General features: G+C 35.2%; 2 protein-coding genes across 3 annotated transcripts; both read right to left on the bottom strand.

Moving 5' to 3' along the window:
- Position 1: 1 nt before the first annotated feature.
- On the bottom strand, positions 2–1,071 carry LOC104091504 (light-harvesting complex-like protein OHP1, chloroplastic). The gene is made up of 3 exons (XM_009596861.4): positions 848–1,071; positions 282–404; positions 2–187 (listed from the first exon to the last, which is right to left on the bottom strand). Exons 1-3 carry the CDS (start codon positions 1,007–1,009, stop codon positions 119–121), a joined length of 354 nt encoding a protein of 117 aa, XP_009595156.1. The 5' UTR covers positions 1,010–1,071; the 3' UTR covers positions 2–118.
- Positions 1,072–15,103: 14,032 nt separating this feature from the next.
- LOC104091503 (putative cyclin-D7-1) lies at positions 15,104–18,298 on the bottom strand. 2 transcript variants are annotated; one of them, XM_070181832.1, is made up of 7 exons: positions 17,954–18,298; positions 17,080–17,333; positions 16,908–16,994; positions 16,693–16,791; positions 16,143–16,347; positions 15,681–15,811; positions 15,104–15,560 (listed from the first exon to the last, which is right to left on the bottom strand). In XM_070181832.1, exons 2-7 carry the CDS (start codon positions 17,323–17,325, stop codon positions 15,297–15,299), a joined length of 1,032 nt encoding a protein of 343 aa, XP_070037933.1. In that variant the 5' UTR covers positions 17,326–17,333; positions 17,954–18,298; the 3' UTR covers positions 15,104–15,296. The 2 variants fall into 2 exon arrangements, with proteins under 2 accessions (XP_070037933.1, XP_009595154.1); XM_009596859.3 differs by lacking the exon at positions 17,954–18,298 and having other exon boundaries at positions 17,080–17,705.
- Positions 18,299–19,196: the final 898 nt, after the last annotated feature.

Here is a 19,196-nt window from a genome sequence, read left to right as displayed (position 1 = left end):
ATTTCAGAAGGGGTTTCAAAATTTTCTTGAATTATGAATGTATCACACTCGTACATTACTGAATACATAGTCAATAGAATTGGAGTCTGTGTATGAAGAAAGTAAACATATAAAACGATTATAGTGGAATATCAAGGCCTTTCCCAATATCTACGCCAATCATTTGAAGAATTCCTTTGTTGAAAATCTGAAAACAGGAAAAGGAAAAAAACCCACAAAGATCATAATACAGTACTTAGAAGAGTAACTAAAATCACATACTAATAAAGATATGTACTTACCAGTTCCACAATGAATGTTCCAATAAGACCAATCATACAAGCTCTAGAGTTCCATATCTCGGCTGTCCTTGTAAAACCCAGAAATGGTCTGCTCAATTTTGGTACTTCCTTTGGCAACTCCACCTACGCCACATAATGCAAGTTACAAGTTATATATACAAACAATTCTGAAGGTTCCCTCTGTACACTAGAACCCAAAGAGAGAACAAGAACATCAATTTTCTTAAAATTTTCTAAATATTTTGTACCTTTAGTATTCTGGGTTAAGAATTTAATATACTTGCTAAAATTTTAGTAGCTTTATATACCTATAACTACCTGTCAAAAATGCTGAATTCGATTGAACTGCATTCGCCTCTGGTAGTTAGTAGAGCTAGGGACATGTTTAATTGGTGGTCTTAATCGAACGATGATATTTCTATTGTTATACGTACGCTCATGTCATTATGAGTAAGAATGAAAAAGAAAAAAATTAGGATAATAAAAATGTGTCATTTTTTGTGTACAAATTAAGAAAATAATATCATATAAAATGAAAGGAACTATATAGATAGTAAAGAACATACTCCGGTAGGAAGTTTTGCAGCCTGAATCTTGAAAGAGGCCCTTTTAGTGATTTTCAAGTTGGGATTAAGGGGGAGAAAGAATAGCTGATTCTGAGAATGAGTTGCAGGGATTGCTGTTGAGAGGAAGGAAGATGAGAGTGCAGGCGAAGTTGCAGCTGCCATTGTTTCAGAAAAGTTGCAAGAAAATGCACGTACATACCATTGTGTTCTTGTTTTCTGTTACCTTATCAACAATTTTGTGGTCTCCAAATTCTGATAAGTGGAATTGCCGTTTGGGTCCTACACCCACGTAGGTGTCTCGCTTGGCACCTCATATTCTTTTCTCAAACATTATTGGCTCCCTTCTTTTTGTTTTAGAAACACAATAATAACTTGAAAAATAAAAGAAACTGTCCAATTATATGCGACTTTTCTTTTACTATAGACAGTACTATCTAAGACTAAGAGTAATAGTTTTGGATGAGAAAATATCACATGATAATTTAAGTTTAATTAAATTTCTAGAAGCTAGATTTTAAGAAATGACAGATCTACTCACTGTATTAATACGAGTCGAATCTGGTGTATTATGCCTTTTCTATTGAATCCTAAAAATTGGATAAAAAATAATTCTTGAATGAGGCGAGGGATGCGATTTGATCCTTTAAAAAGAAGGTCCAGCCATAAAGGGGGTGATTTATTATTGAGAAAGTAAAAAGAGGTTATTCAGTAGTCACATCGCATGTTTCATTATTTTTTTTCCATTCCATCCTATAAGGAAAAGGATATCGAATGATCGATTTACCATTGAGAATATTAACCCCAAATAGACCAATATTGTATTTGATAAGTTATGTGCCTTTATATTTTGATGATTTAACAAACTTCATATGAGAACCAGATAGGGAACCTGATACACAACCTCAAAATGCTCAGAACAACAAGTCACATGTCTTACACAAGTTCCAATAATATAAGTCAAAGAACCGGCATAGAGAACATATGGCTATCAGTTCCTCCGGTCACAGTACAGGTCAACCTCTTACAGTTGTTAGAGCTGCTACATTATTACACTATACCCGCAACAGTGCAACAGTCACTTTATGGAGCATGCTGTGTACCAGATATTTACTTATATCATCTCAATGACCTCATTTATATATTAGCAACATGAGGCAAGGGAAAACACATTCTTGCAAAACCTAAATCATTAAGTGTCTCTAAAGTGTGTTGCCGCCTTCATTGACTCCAAGGCTTGAAGAACAAATGTAGCAACATAACAAAGGACTAGATCTCAACACTGAGTTCATCGTATGTCCTTAGTATTATTGTATCTTTGTTAATGTTATTCACTTGTAATTCCTACTCGGCTTAGTTAGAAGCACCTTATAAGATATCTTTTGTAAATCATAAACCGTGTATTTGTGTTTGGCTAGAGTTAGTCAAAGTGGTGAACTTTGTAATAAAGTTATTACAAAGAGGATTGCAATAGAGTTATTGCAAGTAGGTGAGGGATTAATAGTTTAATTTTTAGGTTACAATAAGTTGTAATCTAAAGTTACTCGGTTAGTGAAGTTGAAATCCTACGAGTGTAGGCCGTGGTTTTTAATCCCGTGAGTTGGAAGTTTTCCACGTAAAATACTGTTGTATCATTTACTTACTGTTGTGTGTGTATTCTGTGAGAAATCATATTCTTTATACAATTTGGTGGACTCTTTATTTACATCAGAATTGTTCTAACAACAACCTTAAAAACTTGTATGAATTACATAAAATATGGAGTATTAAACATAATTATATCAAATATTTTGAGAAATTTCTAACAAGAAAATGTCACCATTTAAACGTGGACTGATGGAATATAAGTTAACCAAGAAAGGAAAAGATCTAACTATGCAGAGTAAATTTTGTTCATAATTCAACCTTATTACCCTTGAAAAATAAACAAATTTGCTCATCTTTTCTTCTGTTTTCCTCTTGATATTTTTGTTCTTCATTGGCAAATTAAGAAAAACAAATAAAGATTAAAATTTCAACGGTTGAATTTAAGAAGACAAGAATGAACCACGTAACCTCTACTCCAGGGGGCCACGTAGCCATTTGGCCCACTTCTACAACTGCAATTGCTATAAAAGTTCACGTTGCCATTATCTCATGCAACTAATTCTAGCATACCTGTATGTATGTCTTTGAGTGATCTTTTTAAGATATAAAAAAAGGGGAACGTTACACAAATAGCCCGGCAGACTTAATATTTATTTTTTCTTGTCGATATATATATTTTATATATTGATTATATGTAATTATACGTATATTATATATGAATTGTATATATATTACATATTCACCGGCTATTTATAGTTTAAGAAATTAGGTGGGCGGCTATATGAGTTTATTCTTCTAAAAACAAATCTTTATTTCATTTGAGTTCATTTTTCAGTTGACTCGATCTAAAGTCATTAACCTTTATGCTCTGATTATAACAAATAATGACCAAAACGGAAGATGACAAATTCTTGCTCTTAATGTCAAATATTGGAAAATGAAGGGTTCAAATGTTGAGGTAATGCTCAGATTATATGTTAGAAATACTAATTTTGGTAGAAAAAATTTAGATGATTGTTTGGTTTGGTTTTCAAACAAATGTCACCAACATATATTTCACTAGAACTTTTTAAAATACATAAGTTTCTATGCGGCCTGTGTAATTAAATAGAATGATCGCATTATGAAATTGAAGAACCACGGCTAAAAAACTGTCAAAAAGCGTCCAGAAAAATCGACCGAAATCGGTCGGAATCGAACAAAAACCGACCGATTTTCGAAAGTTTTCAATTCTTCGAAAAAACAATGTTCGCTAACAGCTATCGACCGCAGACGGTCGATATTTCCGAATGAAGTTGGTCGGTAATTTTCAACGTACTTTGACCAAATATTCTAACACAAAATAAACTTACCGACATAATTCGGTTGGTATTCTTGAAAATAATTTTTAAAATTAGCGTCCGAATTCGTTCGGTATTCTTGAAAATAATTTTTAAAATTAGCGTCCGACTTCGGTCGGAATTTTAATTATTCATTTTTTTTAAAAATTGTTCAATTCCGACCGAAATCGGTCCGTATTATTAAAATATTTAAAATTTAAAATAAAAATTTCAACCGAAGTCGGTCGATATTATTAAAATATTTAATATTTAAAATAAAAAATTCCGACCGAAGTCGGTCGATAAATTTAAATTTCTTGGAAATCAATTGAACATTTTCGACCGACTTCGGTCGGCAGGTGATCGGTTTTCTGGGTAAGGTTTTGGTAGAATACAACTGTTTTATAGCTGCACCACCTGCCAACAACCAATCACCTATAATGGAAGTATTACATTGCCACCATTCAACCAATAACAATAACAATAACAAGAACCATAACAAGAACAATAACAACAATAACAACTATCAAAACTATATTAACAAAACATCATCTCCATCTCAACTAAACTATATTAACAAAATATCATATCCAACAACAAAATGTTTCACAAGTTAAAAGTTCAAACATCATTCAATGAGTGTTTTGTACTACATCATCTCCATCTCCACTACTAGAACCTTCATCGTCGGCATGATTCGAAGGATCACGACGAGAAGGAGACATATTTGGGGAAGGCTCACGAGACCGGGGAATGGGGAAAACACCACTAGCAAGAAGATTGGCCAGTTGACCTTGAATGACATTAAATTGTTGGTCCCTCTTTTCTAGCTGAACTTGAAGGGTACCAAATTGTTTATCTCTCTTTTGTTCTCTAGTCTTTATCTCTTCAAGCTCTGCTGTCAGCTTTGCGATCTTCATCTCCATAGACGAGAAAGTAGACCTATCAATTACCTCGCCCTGGGCGGAAGTCCCTATACCTTGCAATCCAGCCCTGTAGCGCCAAAATTTTGACCACCGACAATATCCAACCATATCTGCTACGCTTTTTCGTCTGAAAGGTTGGTTGCTCGCCTTGCTCATTCGGTAGCAAGCTCTGAGTGTACTCTTCCATATTAGTCTTGTAGCGACCCTTTATTTAGAAGATAGAAAATTATTAACTATATAATATTATAAACATTAATTTCAAGTTATAGTAGTTATGAAACTTACATATGTAATCTCCGCCCAGTCCTCGACCCATCTAGTTGGATCTGTCGGTGCCTTCTTCTTCCGGATGTGAGTCTCCATGAAGAACTCATCATGAGTTATCTTCCTCGCATATTTTTTTCCCTACAAAAATATTAAAACATGTTAACTAAAATAAAATATATAAATATAGTTCGATAAAAATAGAATTAAATATTTTAAGAAATTACCAATAATCTACTCGTAGTCCCCATGCTCCTTGCATCCACACAGTATAAGGAACCACCCTTCTCAGATGCTCGAGCCTTCTTTTCATGTTCACTCCTCTTCTCGAATTTCTTAGTAGTCCACCGCCTCAGCAGATCCTCCCACATGTGCGGTAGAACCCATGAAGGCTTCTTGCTCTTCTTCCGAGCAGAACAGAAGGAATCAGATAGTCTCTTACGGTGTTTGAACTCAAAATTTGCAAGAATGACACTGTTATGCCGGTCCTCCCAGACACACTTAGTCTGTAAATGAAGCGTGTAATGTTAGATGAAATTATTATTAATATAATGCTTAAATAGATAAGAATTGTATTAAAACCTTAAATTAGTTAAAAATTTGCTCTACGAGCTCCGGTGGAAATTCACTCCAAATCGCATAGGGTGCATCATACAACCGGCCAAGAGTTTCAGTGATTATCTTTGTAGTCTCATGACTAGGTATGAATCTGCAACATAGCAATTACATTAAATAAACAAGACTAGCAATTATAATTCACCAAAAATAAAGAAGTAATAAATAAATCTTACCCATTGCCCTCAGGCCTGATGATCATCCTATGATAACGATCATACCGCATTTTCTCTGGATCATCATCCTCCCATGAATCTGAAGCGTGCGTAGAAGGGGAGGCATCTGGCTCAGCGCTACCATCCCGAAGGCGAAGTCTAGAAATGCTAGGAGACAGACTCGGTGGAGAGGGAGACAGGGTCGCTGATGAAGATGGATGCGATCTAGACCCCTGCTGCGATCCAGACTACTGCTGCAATTTGGGTGGCTGAAATCTAGATGGATGCGATCTAACTGGTAGTGAAGCAAATGGAGCAGATGACGAGTATGTCACCACATGGCCCTGTGACTACTGACCCGATAGACCCATGTAACTATATGCATGATCATGTGGAGGAAGCGAGGTGTAGCCCTATGGTGAAGAATGGTAAGAATACTGCTGGGAGGGTGAATGGTAGGTAATCTGATGAGTAGATGGATGTGATGGAAAATATGTGTGCCTAGAAGATTTCTGGCGGCCATCAGCAACAGAGGGATGCAAGTGTGGAGTGGAAGGAAGTGAGGGTGTAGCACCATCCTCAGATCAATAGGCCTCTTATCCTTTATAGACCTACCTCGACCCCTACCGGTCATCTACATAAATTAAAGAAAATGTCAGAATTGAGAATATAAATCTATAGAAGTTGAGAGAGCTTGAAAAAACTAACATGCTAGTCGTCTTCGAAGTATCCTTCCTCGTCCGAAATTGTTTTCTCTTCACTTATTTCATTTTCATCAGCTGATTCTTCGTCCTTATTTTCTATGATTGTTATTTCCTCTATATCAACTTCTTCTAATATGCACTGAGGATGCTCCTAGTCATTTTCTAACTGATCATTCACCATTTGGTTAACACTTGAGGTATCATTTTGGTAAGCAATATCTAGCCATTATCAACTTTCACCCTACCAACATGCTTAGTTTTAATTACAACCAACCAATCAGCCTTATACCTCTGCAATGGATATGGAGCATAATACACTTGCCTAACTTTTTCTGCAATTATAAAAGGATCATAGCGATCATACTCCCTCCTTTTATTAACCTCAATTATGTTGTACTGCGAGTGTACATTTGTACCTCTTCTAGGTGTTGGGTCAAGCCACTTGCATAGGAAAAGTATGATCTTCTTATTTGGCCAACCTGAATATGATAATTCTAGAATCTCTTTGATCATACCATAATAATCATTTTCCCCATCCTGGTTGCCTTAACCACCTTTGACACACACCCCAATGTTATTGCTTTTCTTATACTTGGAGCATTCTTCGGTGTGAATTTTGTAACCATTCACAAAATACTTAGACATAGTTGTAACCGTAGGTGCAGGTTCCCAAGATATATCTTTCAAAATTGATTAACATTGTTGTTTAGATTATTGACCTACATGTAGTGTTAAATAAATCACAAGTGAGCAAGTATATTCACAAGTGACCAAGTATGTATATTCACATGTGATAAAGTATGTAAGATGCACTTACACACTGTTTAAACCATGCCTCAAATGTAGAATATACAACATCATGGCCAAATTAACTCACGATGTCATTGAGCGACACATTGAAAATTTTGTTAGTTGCATCAACCGAATTAAATAGTAGTCCATATAAATTAATCTTACGTCAACACTTACTTAAGAAAGGGTTGAACTTCTGAACAATTTAGAACACATAATTTGAAATCGATTTGTACTCCATACTTCTTAGGCCCCTTTTTGATCGATCTTTAGAACCTCAGTCTGGTTGATTGAATATGGACATTGGTGGATATAATGGATCATTCTCAATCACGACATTATGCCGATTGGGCCTATTTCTAGCACATGGCACATGATTGTCGAAGTAGTAAGAACAAAAATGGGTAGTTTCCTTTGCAAGATAGGCTTCATATATGGATCATTCAATCCTATTCCTCTATTTAACAAATGATTTTCACTTGCCGATAGTCCTGCACATTGTCATATTAGACGATAACGTTAAATAAAATTACAAGAATGAATCAAGATTTGATCATTACCTCTCGAATGGATACATCCACATGCATTGAACCAGCCCTCCAAGTAGCGCCTTATGTACAAGGTGAATTGGAAGGTGTTCCATTATATCAAAGAAACCACATGGAAAATTCCTTTCTAGCTTATGATCGATTACAAGAATTTTCTGATTCATTTGAAATAGGTTTTCTTCCCTTAATATGGTAGAACATAAGTCTTTGAAGAACAAACTTATCTCTATGATGGGTTTCCAGATATTTTCAGGCAAACCACAAAATGCAATAGAGATTAAGGTTTCTATGAAGATATGACAGTCATGACTTTTCATATGAGTCAACTTTCCTTCAACCATATTGGGACATTTTCCCAGGTTCAAAGCATAGTCCTCTGGCATCTTTAGGTTTGTAACCCACTTACAAATCTGTCGTCTTTGTTCCAAAGTGAGTGTGTAGCTGGCCTTGGGCTTGAACACCTTACCATTATTCGTATACTGCAAATGTAATTCAGGCCGCCTGCAATATTCTTGTAAGTCCAGTCTAGCCTTCAGATTATCTTTTGTCTTATTCTTATCATCCATCACCGTGTTGAACAAATTGTCAAAATAGCTTCTCTCAATATGCATGACATCAAGATTGTGTCAGAGAATATTATCCTTACAATATGGAAACTCCCAAAATATGCTTAGTTTTGTCCAGTTATGAGTAACACCATATCCAAGAAATCTAGAAGGTGGGGCCTCGGTAACTTTAGTGAAGTTCTGAACCCTCTCCCAAATTTTCTCATCGGACAAAATTGGAGGTGGCAAATCATGTTCAACTGTATTTTTTTTTAATGCATTCTTTATCCTTCTAAACTCATGATCAACTGGCAAGAACTGGCGATGATAATCAAACCATGACCGCTTTCGGCCATGTCTTAAAGTGAACGCTTTATCATTTTCTATGCTATAAGGACATGCTAACTTTCCAGCAGTCATCCACCCAGACAATATTCCATATGCAGAAAAATCATTAATGATCCACATTAAATTAGCACACAAGTTGAAATTGAGCTTAGTTGATATGTCATATGTCTCAACTCCATCATACCACAACTATTTTAGCTCATCAATCAAATATTGCAAATATACATCAATCAAACTCTTTGGATTACGCGGACCGGGAATAACACAATTTAAGAAAATATATGGACTAGTCATACACATTTCAGGCGGAATATTATACGGCGTAATAAAGACTGGCCAACATGAATATGGTATTGTAGAAACATAAAATGGCGTAAAACCATCAACACACAAACCCAACCGAACATTCCTTGGTTCACTAGCATAATTCGGATACGTTCTATCAAAATGCTTCCAAGCTTCCCCATCTAAAGGATGACACATAACACTAGGAGACCTCTATTTTCATAGTGCCATCTCATATGAGGAGCAGAACTCATTGATGCGTACAACCTCTTTAATCTAGGAATAAGAGGTAAATAATGCATCGACTTTACAACAAACTTCTTCCCGCTGGAAACCCGCTTAAAACGAATTTTTTCACAAAATTTATAACTTTCTAAATCTGCATCACCCTTATAATACAACATGCAACCAACTTCACAACAATCGATTCTCATAGACGAGAGTCCTAACTTAGAAACATATCTTTTAGCCTTATATAAATCTTCAGGTATGTTGAAAGTTGGGTCAACTAATTCACTCATAAGGCCAATGAAAGAATCCATTCCCGCTAAAGAAATATTGGTATCTGATTTGATACTTAATAATCTAACCGCAACAGACAACTGAGAGTGCATACTCCCTTCACTTAGTGGATGACTAGCGGCCTCTAACTGTTCATAAAAATATTTTTCCTCTTCGTTAGGAGCTTGTTCAACACTTTTATGGGGTTCAAATTCGAAGTGCATCCCAAAAGCATTCGCAACCATTTCATGGTATCAAGGATGTTGAACGTTATTTCCCACTGACCTATTACTTTCACCAACAACTATGTTATGAAATACACCATCACTACCATCAACCTCTCCATGGATAGGCCACACAAAATAATTATCCATAAATTATTTTTTATAAAGATGAGTCTTAACATCCTCCGATCCAAAAAAATACAAATACTTGCACTTCACACAAGGACACCTAATCATCCCTCCGATTTGAAATGGTTCAAGTGATATTGCATGCCTTATAAATTCATTAACCCCTTCTATAAATTCCTCCCTAAAGAATCGATGATTAGGATAATTCCTATTATACATTCGACTACGATATTTCATCTACACAAAGAACAAATAAATTGCATGTTATATTAAATGAGTATTCAAATTAATTTATAGTTTAAGTTACATAATAAACTTTAGTTACAAAGTAGTTAATTTAAATAATTTGAGTGCATATTAATTTTAAAGTTCTCATATATCCCTAAATAAGTTCTTTTCAAATTCAATTAGACCATTAGTGGGCAATATAATTGAAAGACTTACAAAATAGCAAACACTAGCATTAATCGTAATTAGACTAACTCATGAAGATTATAATTTATTAACACATTAAATTAGACTAACTCATTCAATTAATATAGCATAATTAGTTAAGCCTAATTTTCTAAAAACAATGAACACTAATAAAATAATATTATCCCCTAAATTAATAAACCCTAAAATTCTAAAAGCAATAAACAAAAATAGAACAATAAATTAAACCTTAAATTTTAAGAATTAAAGTAGCTTCAAAAAACTAGGTGACTAACCTTCACGTGGTAGAAGTAGCGGCGATTGAGCAGTGGTGAGAAGGGAGGAAGGTGGTGGAAGAAGCAGCGACGGCAGCAACGGCGAGGCAGTGATGGATGAGGGCAGCGGTGGTGAGGCAGCGGGATTGGGGATTTGGGCAAAGAAGGTAATGAGGATGACTTTGGACTTTGATTTTGGGGGAGAATGAAAGTAGGAATAGATTTTGGATGGGATTTGGGCGAAATCGCCTTAGGGTTGAAGAGGGTGGAGGAGAGAATGAGAGATAGAAAATTGAAAAATGGGGAAGAAAGCCCGTTAGTGGGCTCTAATTTGCAGATTTCTGACCGACTTCGGTCGGAAATGGCGGTCCGTACATTTAAGTGAAAAATTGACCGTTTGACCATAAATTTACCGGTCAAATTCGGTCGGAAATCTGATTTTTTTAAATTATTTTTTATTAAAATAACCGACCGAAGTCGGTCAGTATTTAGTGAAATAGTCAAAATTAATTTTAATTGAGGACTATATATATCCCCTCTCTCTCTCTCTCTCTCTCTCTATATATATATATATATATATATATATTATCTGTCAACAATACACTTTATTATCTATTTACTACGACACTAACTGTATCATAGCATGTTGGATATAACGACTATTTCAATTAAACCCGATCAATTATATTAATAAGTGATTAGATGATCAATTATATTATATTAAACTCGATCAATTATATTTGGAAAATAAATCTTGAAGTTTAAGTGACTACATGCTCCGGTATAATGAGTGACTAGATGATCAAAGATGCGTACAATCAACATAGTCTTGAATGTTTTATTCTCGATCACTTTATTAGTATTTTGCTCGGATACTTCATCAGTAGATCAATTGGAAATTTAATTATATTCGATTAAAACTTACTATAATATATTTAAAAATGAAGTGTATAGTTCTATAATGTAAGGCCCGGTAAAATTTTGAATAAAATCCGGGGTTTTCGTGGTGACGAAGTAAGCTTATGTGTTGGCCGCGGTATAGACTTTTTGGGTTGAATAGTGCGCTCGAGAGTAAAGAAAAATTTTTGGCAGAAAAAGACATTTCTGCGGCCCACTATGCAGCCGTAGAATCACTCTGTGGGCCGCAGAGTGAAGCAAAAAATTGGGCAAGTCTGGCTGTTATTGTGCGGTCAACTATGCGATCGCACAACCATTTCGCGGGCCGCACATCGATCGCGGACCCAGCATAAAAATGTTCGGAGGGAAGTTCTGCGGTGCATTATGCGACTGCAGACTGGTCGCAGAGTCGGGCAGCTTTGCCCAGTTCCGAAGGGCCAATTGTGCGGCCGATTTGCAGACCGCATATCTGTTTTGCGGTCACTCTGCGACCACAGATTGTGTTTTGGAGCTTCATTTTTTTGGTTTTATAAATCTGACCCCATTTTTATAAAATAATATTAAGGGTCATTTTATATGGTTCAAACTTACATTTGAGAGAGAGAGGAATGTGGTCTAGAGTGAGAAGAGAAGTTCTAAGTCATTTGTTCATCAATCTTTATTCAAACCTTAAATATTTCTCTAGGGTAACTCACAAGGTCTTCAACCAAAAAGTAAGATTCTACACCATAACCCTTAATTTCGGAATTTAACTAAAAATAGATAATTAGTAAAGCAATTCTTGGGTGTGGGAGTTGTTTATTTTACATGAATATACCATCTAGGGTATTGGGTAGATTGTTGAGCTCTTTTGGATGAACTTTGGGTAGTGGGGTAAAAGAATCCACCATAGGAGGACCTTGAAACCTTAATGCACACATATTGTTTGATAAAATGCTCAAGTGAGCTGAAACTATGAACTCCTTCCTAACTTGTGTTCAATTTTGCTATATTTCTAAATAGATCGGCGAGGCTAAGAATTCTGGAATATTGTAGTAATTTAAAAAGCTCGAGGTGAGGTATGTTGGCTAAACTCTTCTCTTAGAATTGAACCCCACAATGTCCTTGTAAGTCTCTTGATGCTCTTTATGAATTGATTTTTTGTCAAATAAGCCTCATGTCAAAGTAATTATGCGTTCAATATGTATTCCAACGATTCTTGTTATGTTGAGTTAATGTTTGAGAATGTGGTTTAAGCATGGGTTGTGTGTTGTTATGTTATGATTTAAAAGCATATTTTTTTTATGAAAGCTATCATGTCAATTGTGTAAGAAGTCACATGTGCCTAAGACCCTAAACTGCTCAAGTATGTATTTAAAGTCTTAATTTGAAAGGCCTTATTGTTGATTATCCATGATGATGATTGAAAGTGAAATAGTGAGCATGAATTATGATGTATGGCCAACGTGCCAAGAATGGTATTGCGTATGGCCAATGGTGCCAATAAGATGAATGACATGTAAAAGAATATGAATTGAGTGGTAAATACTTTTAATGATAAATGCCTTGGGAGTATCTTTTAGCCAACGAGAAAGGGTAGGTCGGAACCACCTAACCCCGAAACTACACGTGCCGGTGTAGGAGTGATTGAGGGGTAAATCCCCGTGTTAATGTGATGAGACTGTTTTCCCTTAAATGTATGAGATTATTGCTAGCGAGATGTGATGTAATATCGACCCATACGGCATTGTGGTGAGACGGCTTAGCCGATCGGGCTGAGATCGGACGCCATGCCGCGCACATAGTGGTATTGTGAGTGTACGTCTCGGGGTGAGGCAGCTTAGCCGGTCGGGATGAGATCGGACACCGTGCTAAAATACGGTGGTGTATCGGTGCTAAAGATCTCCCAACTTAAATTACTGAAACCTATTTGAAGTTCACCTTTCCCCTAACTGACACCTTGATACTGTATGAGTCTCTTATTGATTTCATATTTTATTCTCCGTTTACTGTTGCTCGTTCTATTGAGAGGGTGTTTAGTTTTACATACTAGTACTATTCCATATGTACTAACATCCCTTTTGCCGGGGGCGCTGCATCTTTAATGGATGCAGGTGGTTCCATAGCAGGTGGTATTGATCAGTGATAGCAGCACATCCTCTCCTCTACTGATTTGGTGAGCCCCACTTCATTTCGGGGTCCTGTATCTTTTATCTTTTGTACATAGCATTTTGAGGTATAGCCGTGGCCTTGTTGCCGGCACTGTTATCACACTCTTTTGTTCCTGTTAGAGGCTCCGTAGACATAGTATGAGTTGTATCTATTTTTGGGAAGGTTAAATTAAAAATGTTGTAATCGTATCATCTGTTCCACTTTAACTACGATTGTACTATGTTCTGTTTCAAAGACTTGTTAATGACATGACTAATGTAAAAAGGACTGGTGTTATTCACTTGACTTCTTACTGACTTATTAATGAAATGTATTCTTCTCTTTATTCATGGATGATTTGGGTAGAAAGAATTGTAAAGGCTTGCTTGACCGGGTATCTTTGTTGTGGAACCACTATTTCCGACCGATGGTGATCGGTATCTTTGTGAGAAATATTTTCTTTGACTTTTGCGACTAATTTACCTATTTTTCGACCGATTTCAGTCATTTTTTCTTCCGACCGATTTCGATCGGTATTCTGTGGACGGGTTTTGCTAGTTTTCTAGTAGTGAACTCTTTATTGGTAAATAATACTCCAAATGTTCCAATCTAGATGACATATGAGTCAATTTGACTAAAGTTTAAAACTAAATTGGATTAGTTCAATGCATGCAGTATCACTACTAGAAATTCGGCAAAAACCGACCACGGTCGACCGACCAATTTTGGTCGGTCAAAAAATCGGCCAAAAAACCGACCAAAGTTGGTCGGTTTTTCAAAATATTTTTTTAAATTTATTTTTACGAAACCGACCAACTTTGGTCGGTTTTCTTTGGCACAAAAATGCGGGTAACTATTTTTGAGTCCCGTAAAATTTATTTTTCAAGAAACCGACCAACTTTGGTCGGTTTTTCATTTAAAATAAATTAAAATTAATATTTAAAAAAAGAACAAAATCGGTCGGTTAATTCAGCCGGTCATTTTAAAAAATCGACCGAATTCAGTTGGTAATTTTATTTTTTTTAATAAAACTGACCAACTTTGGTCGGTTATTTTCGTGCGAAAATACAATTAAAGAGTATAAATAAAATAAAAGACAGTCTTAAAATAAAATGCACCAATGGTCTAGTGGTAGAATAGTATCCTGCCACAGTACAGACCCCGGTTCGATTCCCAGCTGGTGCATTTTTTAATTACATAATTAAAATACCGACTAACTTTGGTCGGGTTTTTCAGCATTTTGTTTTTTGAATTTAATTGACCAACCAAAGTTGGTCGGTAATTTCCGACCAACTTTGGTTGGTATGCCCTTTCGACCTTCAAAATACCGACCACACGTTAATGGTCGCGTTTTGGACGGTTATTGGCCATTATCGACCAACTTTGGTCGATTTGTTTTGGACGATTTTTTCTGAATTTCTAGTAGTGTATTTTAAAATGTAAATTTAAATAATCAAAAAGTATATGAAAAGTGCTAGTAAGTTATTAATTAATTATTTTCATGTCAATATGATAAAAAGTATTTTAAAATATTGGCCAAACTTTACACAGTTTGATTTTCGATAATGTGTCATCTGAATTGAAACCGAGGGAGTAAGAGATATTAAAAGTTTTGCTAAAAGCTTCGCTATTAGCAGAGAGATTTCTCTCGTTTATGCGATTCACAATAGCCAGTAGAACGAATACTAATCTTGATCCTCAATCTCCCTATACTTGTAGCTAGTAGCGTTTAAAGAGTTATCAATTAGTACAACACAATACAAATTACTACTACAGTTTTTGTAGCTAACAACCTTAGACGACATCAGGATCTTCTTGTTGACCCCTTTTACGTTTTTTAACATTAGATATGAAATTGATATCCCCTTGAGGAATGTTGAAGAGAGAGCAATAGCAATGATGAAGAAGTTGGCAATCACACAAGTCATGCTGCTCCATTGTCAATACAGTTACTGGACTTGAAGGGCCATAATAAAAATCTCCATATGTCACCATTTCTTGAAATTCCTCTACCAAGAGTTGTTTATTCATCATTCTTTGACACTTGGTTAGATCATCCTAATGAGAATAAACAAAACAAAAGTCATCATTTTAGTTAACTAATGAGAAATGAATAGTGAAGTTCTTATGTTATTTGAGAAAAAAATAAAAAGATTATGTGTGATTAAACTTAATTACCTTTTGATCTTGAGGGAAGAGTCTAGTAAAATTGTTGAAACAGTCACCTATTAATGGAGAGAAATCTTCACAAGCGCAGTTAACAGCAGATTGTGCAATGACACAAGGTCTGAACTCCAAGAATTTAGCATCTGTCAACAGGCTTAGTGGTTAATGCTAGGAAAACTCAGATATTCAAATCAAATTTGGTTCTTCGTCAAAGTTTAGCTTCTGTGCACCTTCAAACCTCTCTATAATAGCCGCGTTTGTTCTCATATTTTGTGGCTATTATATTAATGTGTTGTTCTAGAGAACATATATTATAACATAAAATGAAAAATTAGTTCCAAAAAAATATTTGGTCGTTATATTGAAATGCTGTTATAAAGGATGGTTGTTACAGAGAAGTTTGATTTCATATCAATTACATATAAGTTAAATCGGGAAAAAAAGAGAGCAAGGGTTCCAAGTGTTTTTGCATACCTATAAGAACTCCAAGAAGTAGCTCCTTGACACGGGAAGTAAAATCTTGAAAGATGGGTAATTTGAGGGACTTGATATTCCATTGAAGCAATTCAATGTACGAATATGGTGTTGTAGAACTTAATCTCCACCCTAGAGCCTCCAACAATGTCAACTCCATACGTTTGATCATTTTTGATTCATACACATGTTCAACACCTTCCATCTGCCATCATCTTACCAACTGTTAATTAATCTATCAATATGATAACATAAATAACATCTAACCTAAAGATACAAACAGTTTAGAAGGGCAGCCCGGTACATAAAGTATGCCGCGTTACACAGGGTCCGGGAAAGAACCGCATCCCAAGGGGTGTGATGTAGACAGCCTACCCTAATGCAAACATTAGTGGCTGCTTCCACGGATCAAACCCGTGACATGTATGAAGACAACTTTATTGTTGCTCCAAGTTCCCCTTCACAAACCGTCTAGAAAAAAGAATAAAAAAGAAAGTATCCGGATTAAACAAAATAAATAAATAATAATAAATGATGGAGGACTACTCACCTGTAATTCAAGCAATTGAGGAGGGTTTGTTTCATGGAATTTGGAGGCAACAGACAAACATGCAATTGAGAGTAACTCGAACATCCAGTATCTCCATCCCTACAAATTTAATTTGGTATAGCATAAAATTTAATCAACTGAATTCAATTCAATGTTTTGTTTCTTTTTGGAATATTTTTTATAAAAAAAAAAACTTTCATTTAACGTATTCTTACCTGGCACTTATTTAAAGAGATAAAACGATCAAGGTAACTTGCAGCACCAAATATAGTTCCATTAGATAAATTCCACCTCCTTTGACACTGTAGAGTATTTTTAATATAATCAAAGATAGAAATAAAAATTAAAACAAAAACGTTATGCAAGAAAAATAAAATTTAATTTTACCTTAATAAGCCAGTAAATAGCTTTGAACCTAGCATTCTCAATAAAACAATTTTCTTTTATTCGCTTCACATAATCTGGTTTAGGCATGTAACTCATCTCCTTCTCTAATAATATCTCAAAAGCATGTTCACAATCTTCTTTGGTTGAGTAGAAAAAACTAGTATCTCCTTCTTCTTCATTATTTACATGCACGTCATGATCTTCAGGACTCATGAGCCAGACTTCATCACATAGCAAACTCTCCATTTTTTGAACTGAAAAAACGTACAATCTTTACTTCCAAGAATGGTAACAACAATGGCGAAATACTAGACTTATATCTGAATGTCAGACCAGAAATGGTTGAAAACGAGGACAAAGGCAAATGATCACTACATGATAGCCTGCAAAACTATAAAGGGGTTCATTAGTTTGTCCTTTTTAGTGTTTTGTGTCATGCACAGAAAGCTTAAGGAAAGCTTTAATATATACTACTATAATTCTTGAACAGGTTCTTGGTGTGGAGTAAAGAGTCTATGCAGTACTACAGGCTGGCTATGCAAATCATACTACAATGAATTTAATTTCTATATAGTGTCACGGTAAAATGTTTGTACCCTTTTAGACAGGTGCTAGAGTCGGAATTGAACCCAGGCAGCGTACTAAAAGTCAAGTTGTGCCATCCAAATCGACCAATGCATCTGCTTAAGATTTGAATCTTAAAGTGCCACTCAAAATATATATACTTGTTATTTAAGATATATACACATATATCATTTTTTTTTTCCGAAGTTACCGCCCCCTACCCAAAAGGGTAGGTCCGCCTCTGCTATTAGATCACTTAAAAATCCATTAAGTAATATATAACTTTCTATAGCAAGTATGAAATGTTTACCTGTGCAAAACGTTGTAAGTATTCTATTACAGCAGATAAAACTACACTAAACTGTCACGTATATATAACTTAAATCCTACTGGAGAAATGGAGATAACAAAGAAGGGTATAGACTATAGAGAGGGGGGTGGAGTTGGTAAGATGAAGAGGAATAAAAATGAGGAGATGAGACTCATGAAAAGAGGTAAATGCTATATCAGATATTTGATGTTTTTGACTGCAGTAACCAATTGCGTGAGCACACGAGGATAGTCGCTGTTTGCCTTGTGATTTTATTGTGTTTGCATTGTTTTTATATAGATAGAGAAGCAGAGATCTAGTTTTTTCCAAACTTCTGGTTTGGGATTTTTTGTTATTCTGATATATTATATTATATATACCATTGTATTTTGTGGGGCTATATATTAAGTTATTGCAGTTATAAGGTTTTGTATTTATGAAGCACACACACGTAAAGGGTCCACAATGCGCTTTTACAGTATTGATGAGGAATGTGCTGAAGTAACTGTACTGAAACTAAACCAACTGCTTCTCCCCATATTGTCCCTTATTTTCAGCTAATTCTTCACTTCCCAAAGAAAAATAACATAGCGTAAAAGAGAAAAAAAAAAATCCTGCTTATAAATTTCTTACCAACTTACATAATATTCAGTTGCACTGAAATTAAACAAGGAATTGAAGGCTTCCTGGTTGACTCAACCAGAATGCAATTTAATTTTGATATCGTTATATTCTTGCAATTTTAATAGATTAGTTACCTTATTTTTTAGTTGTCAATATGTATTTACTGTAGAAAGTTTCGTGTAGCCAAATTGGCTTTTTAAGTAAGGTTGTTCAAAAACAAACCGTAATCGATAACTAATGGAACCGCAAAATTGCTTATTGCTATCGAGTTATCGGATTCACGATTTGTGAACAGATTAAAATTTTATATTTATGGTTTATCGATTCGGGAGCGGATTACTCAATTTCCTTATCTAATAAATCATTAACCCGTTAAGAATATTGATATTTTTACTCCTATGTATTAAGTACTAACTAGCTACTTAATTCCTATCTCAATTCTCATTTTGACATAACTAGTTTGTAGCATTTTAAAGAGTAGAGATGCTACTTTATGATTGGAGAGTGGAATCAGTTGGAACTAAGAGAAAATCGTGGGAGAAGATCGAAGACCAATCTCACTTAATTTGTTACCTTAATTTTACATTGCCAGTTGTTAAGTTTAGAATTTTATTAATAT

This window comes from Nicotiana tomentosiformis, chromosome 7 (genome assembly GCF_000390325.3).
Source record: "Nicotiana tomentosiformis chromosome 7, ASM39032v3, whole genome shotgun sequence".
Lineage (NCBI taxonomy): Eukaryota > Viridiplantae > Streptophyta > Magnoliopsida > Solanales > Solanaceae > Nicotiana > Nicotiana tomentosiformis.
The sequence above is the reverse complement of the archived record's forward strand: the minus strand, read 5'-3'. Positions and strand labels throughout refer to the sequence as shown.

Bases quoted from the DNA above. Each gene is read 5' to 3' on its own strand.
- LOC104091504 (XM_009596861.4), bottom strand. From the start codon at position 1,009: ATGGCAGCTGCAACTTCGCCTGCACTCTCATCTTCCTTCCTCTCAACA. The intron at 405-847 runs GTATGTTCTTTA...TATGTGGCGTAG, and splicing joins CTGCAAAACTTCCTACCGGA to GTGGAGTTGCCAAAGGAAGT. The intron at 188-281 runs GTAAGTACATAT...TCCTGTTTTCAG, and splicing joins GAACATTCATTGTGGAACTG to ATTTTCAACAAAGGAATTCT.
- LOC104091503 (XM_070181832.1), bottom strand. From the start codon at position 17,325: ATGGAGAGTTTGCTATGTGATGAAGTCTGGCTCATGAGTCCTGAAGAT. The intron at 16,995-17,079 runs GTAAAATTAAAT...AATACTCTACAG, and splicing joins CTATTTACTGGCTTATTAAG to TGTCAAAGGAGGTGGAATTT. The intron at 16,792-16,907 runs GTAAGAATACGT...TTAAATTTGTAG, and splicing joins TCTCTTTAAATAAGTGCCAG to GGATGGAGATACTGGATGTT.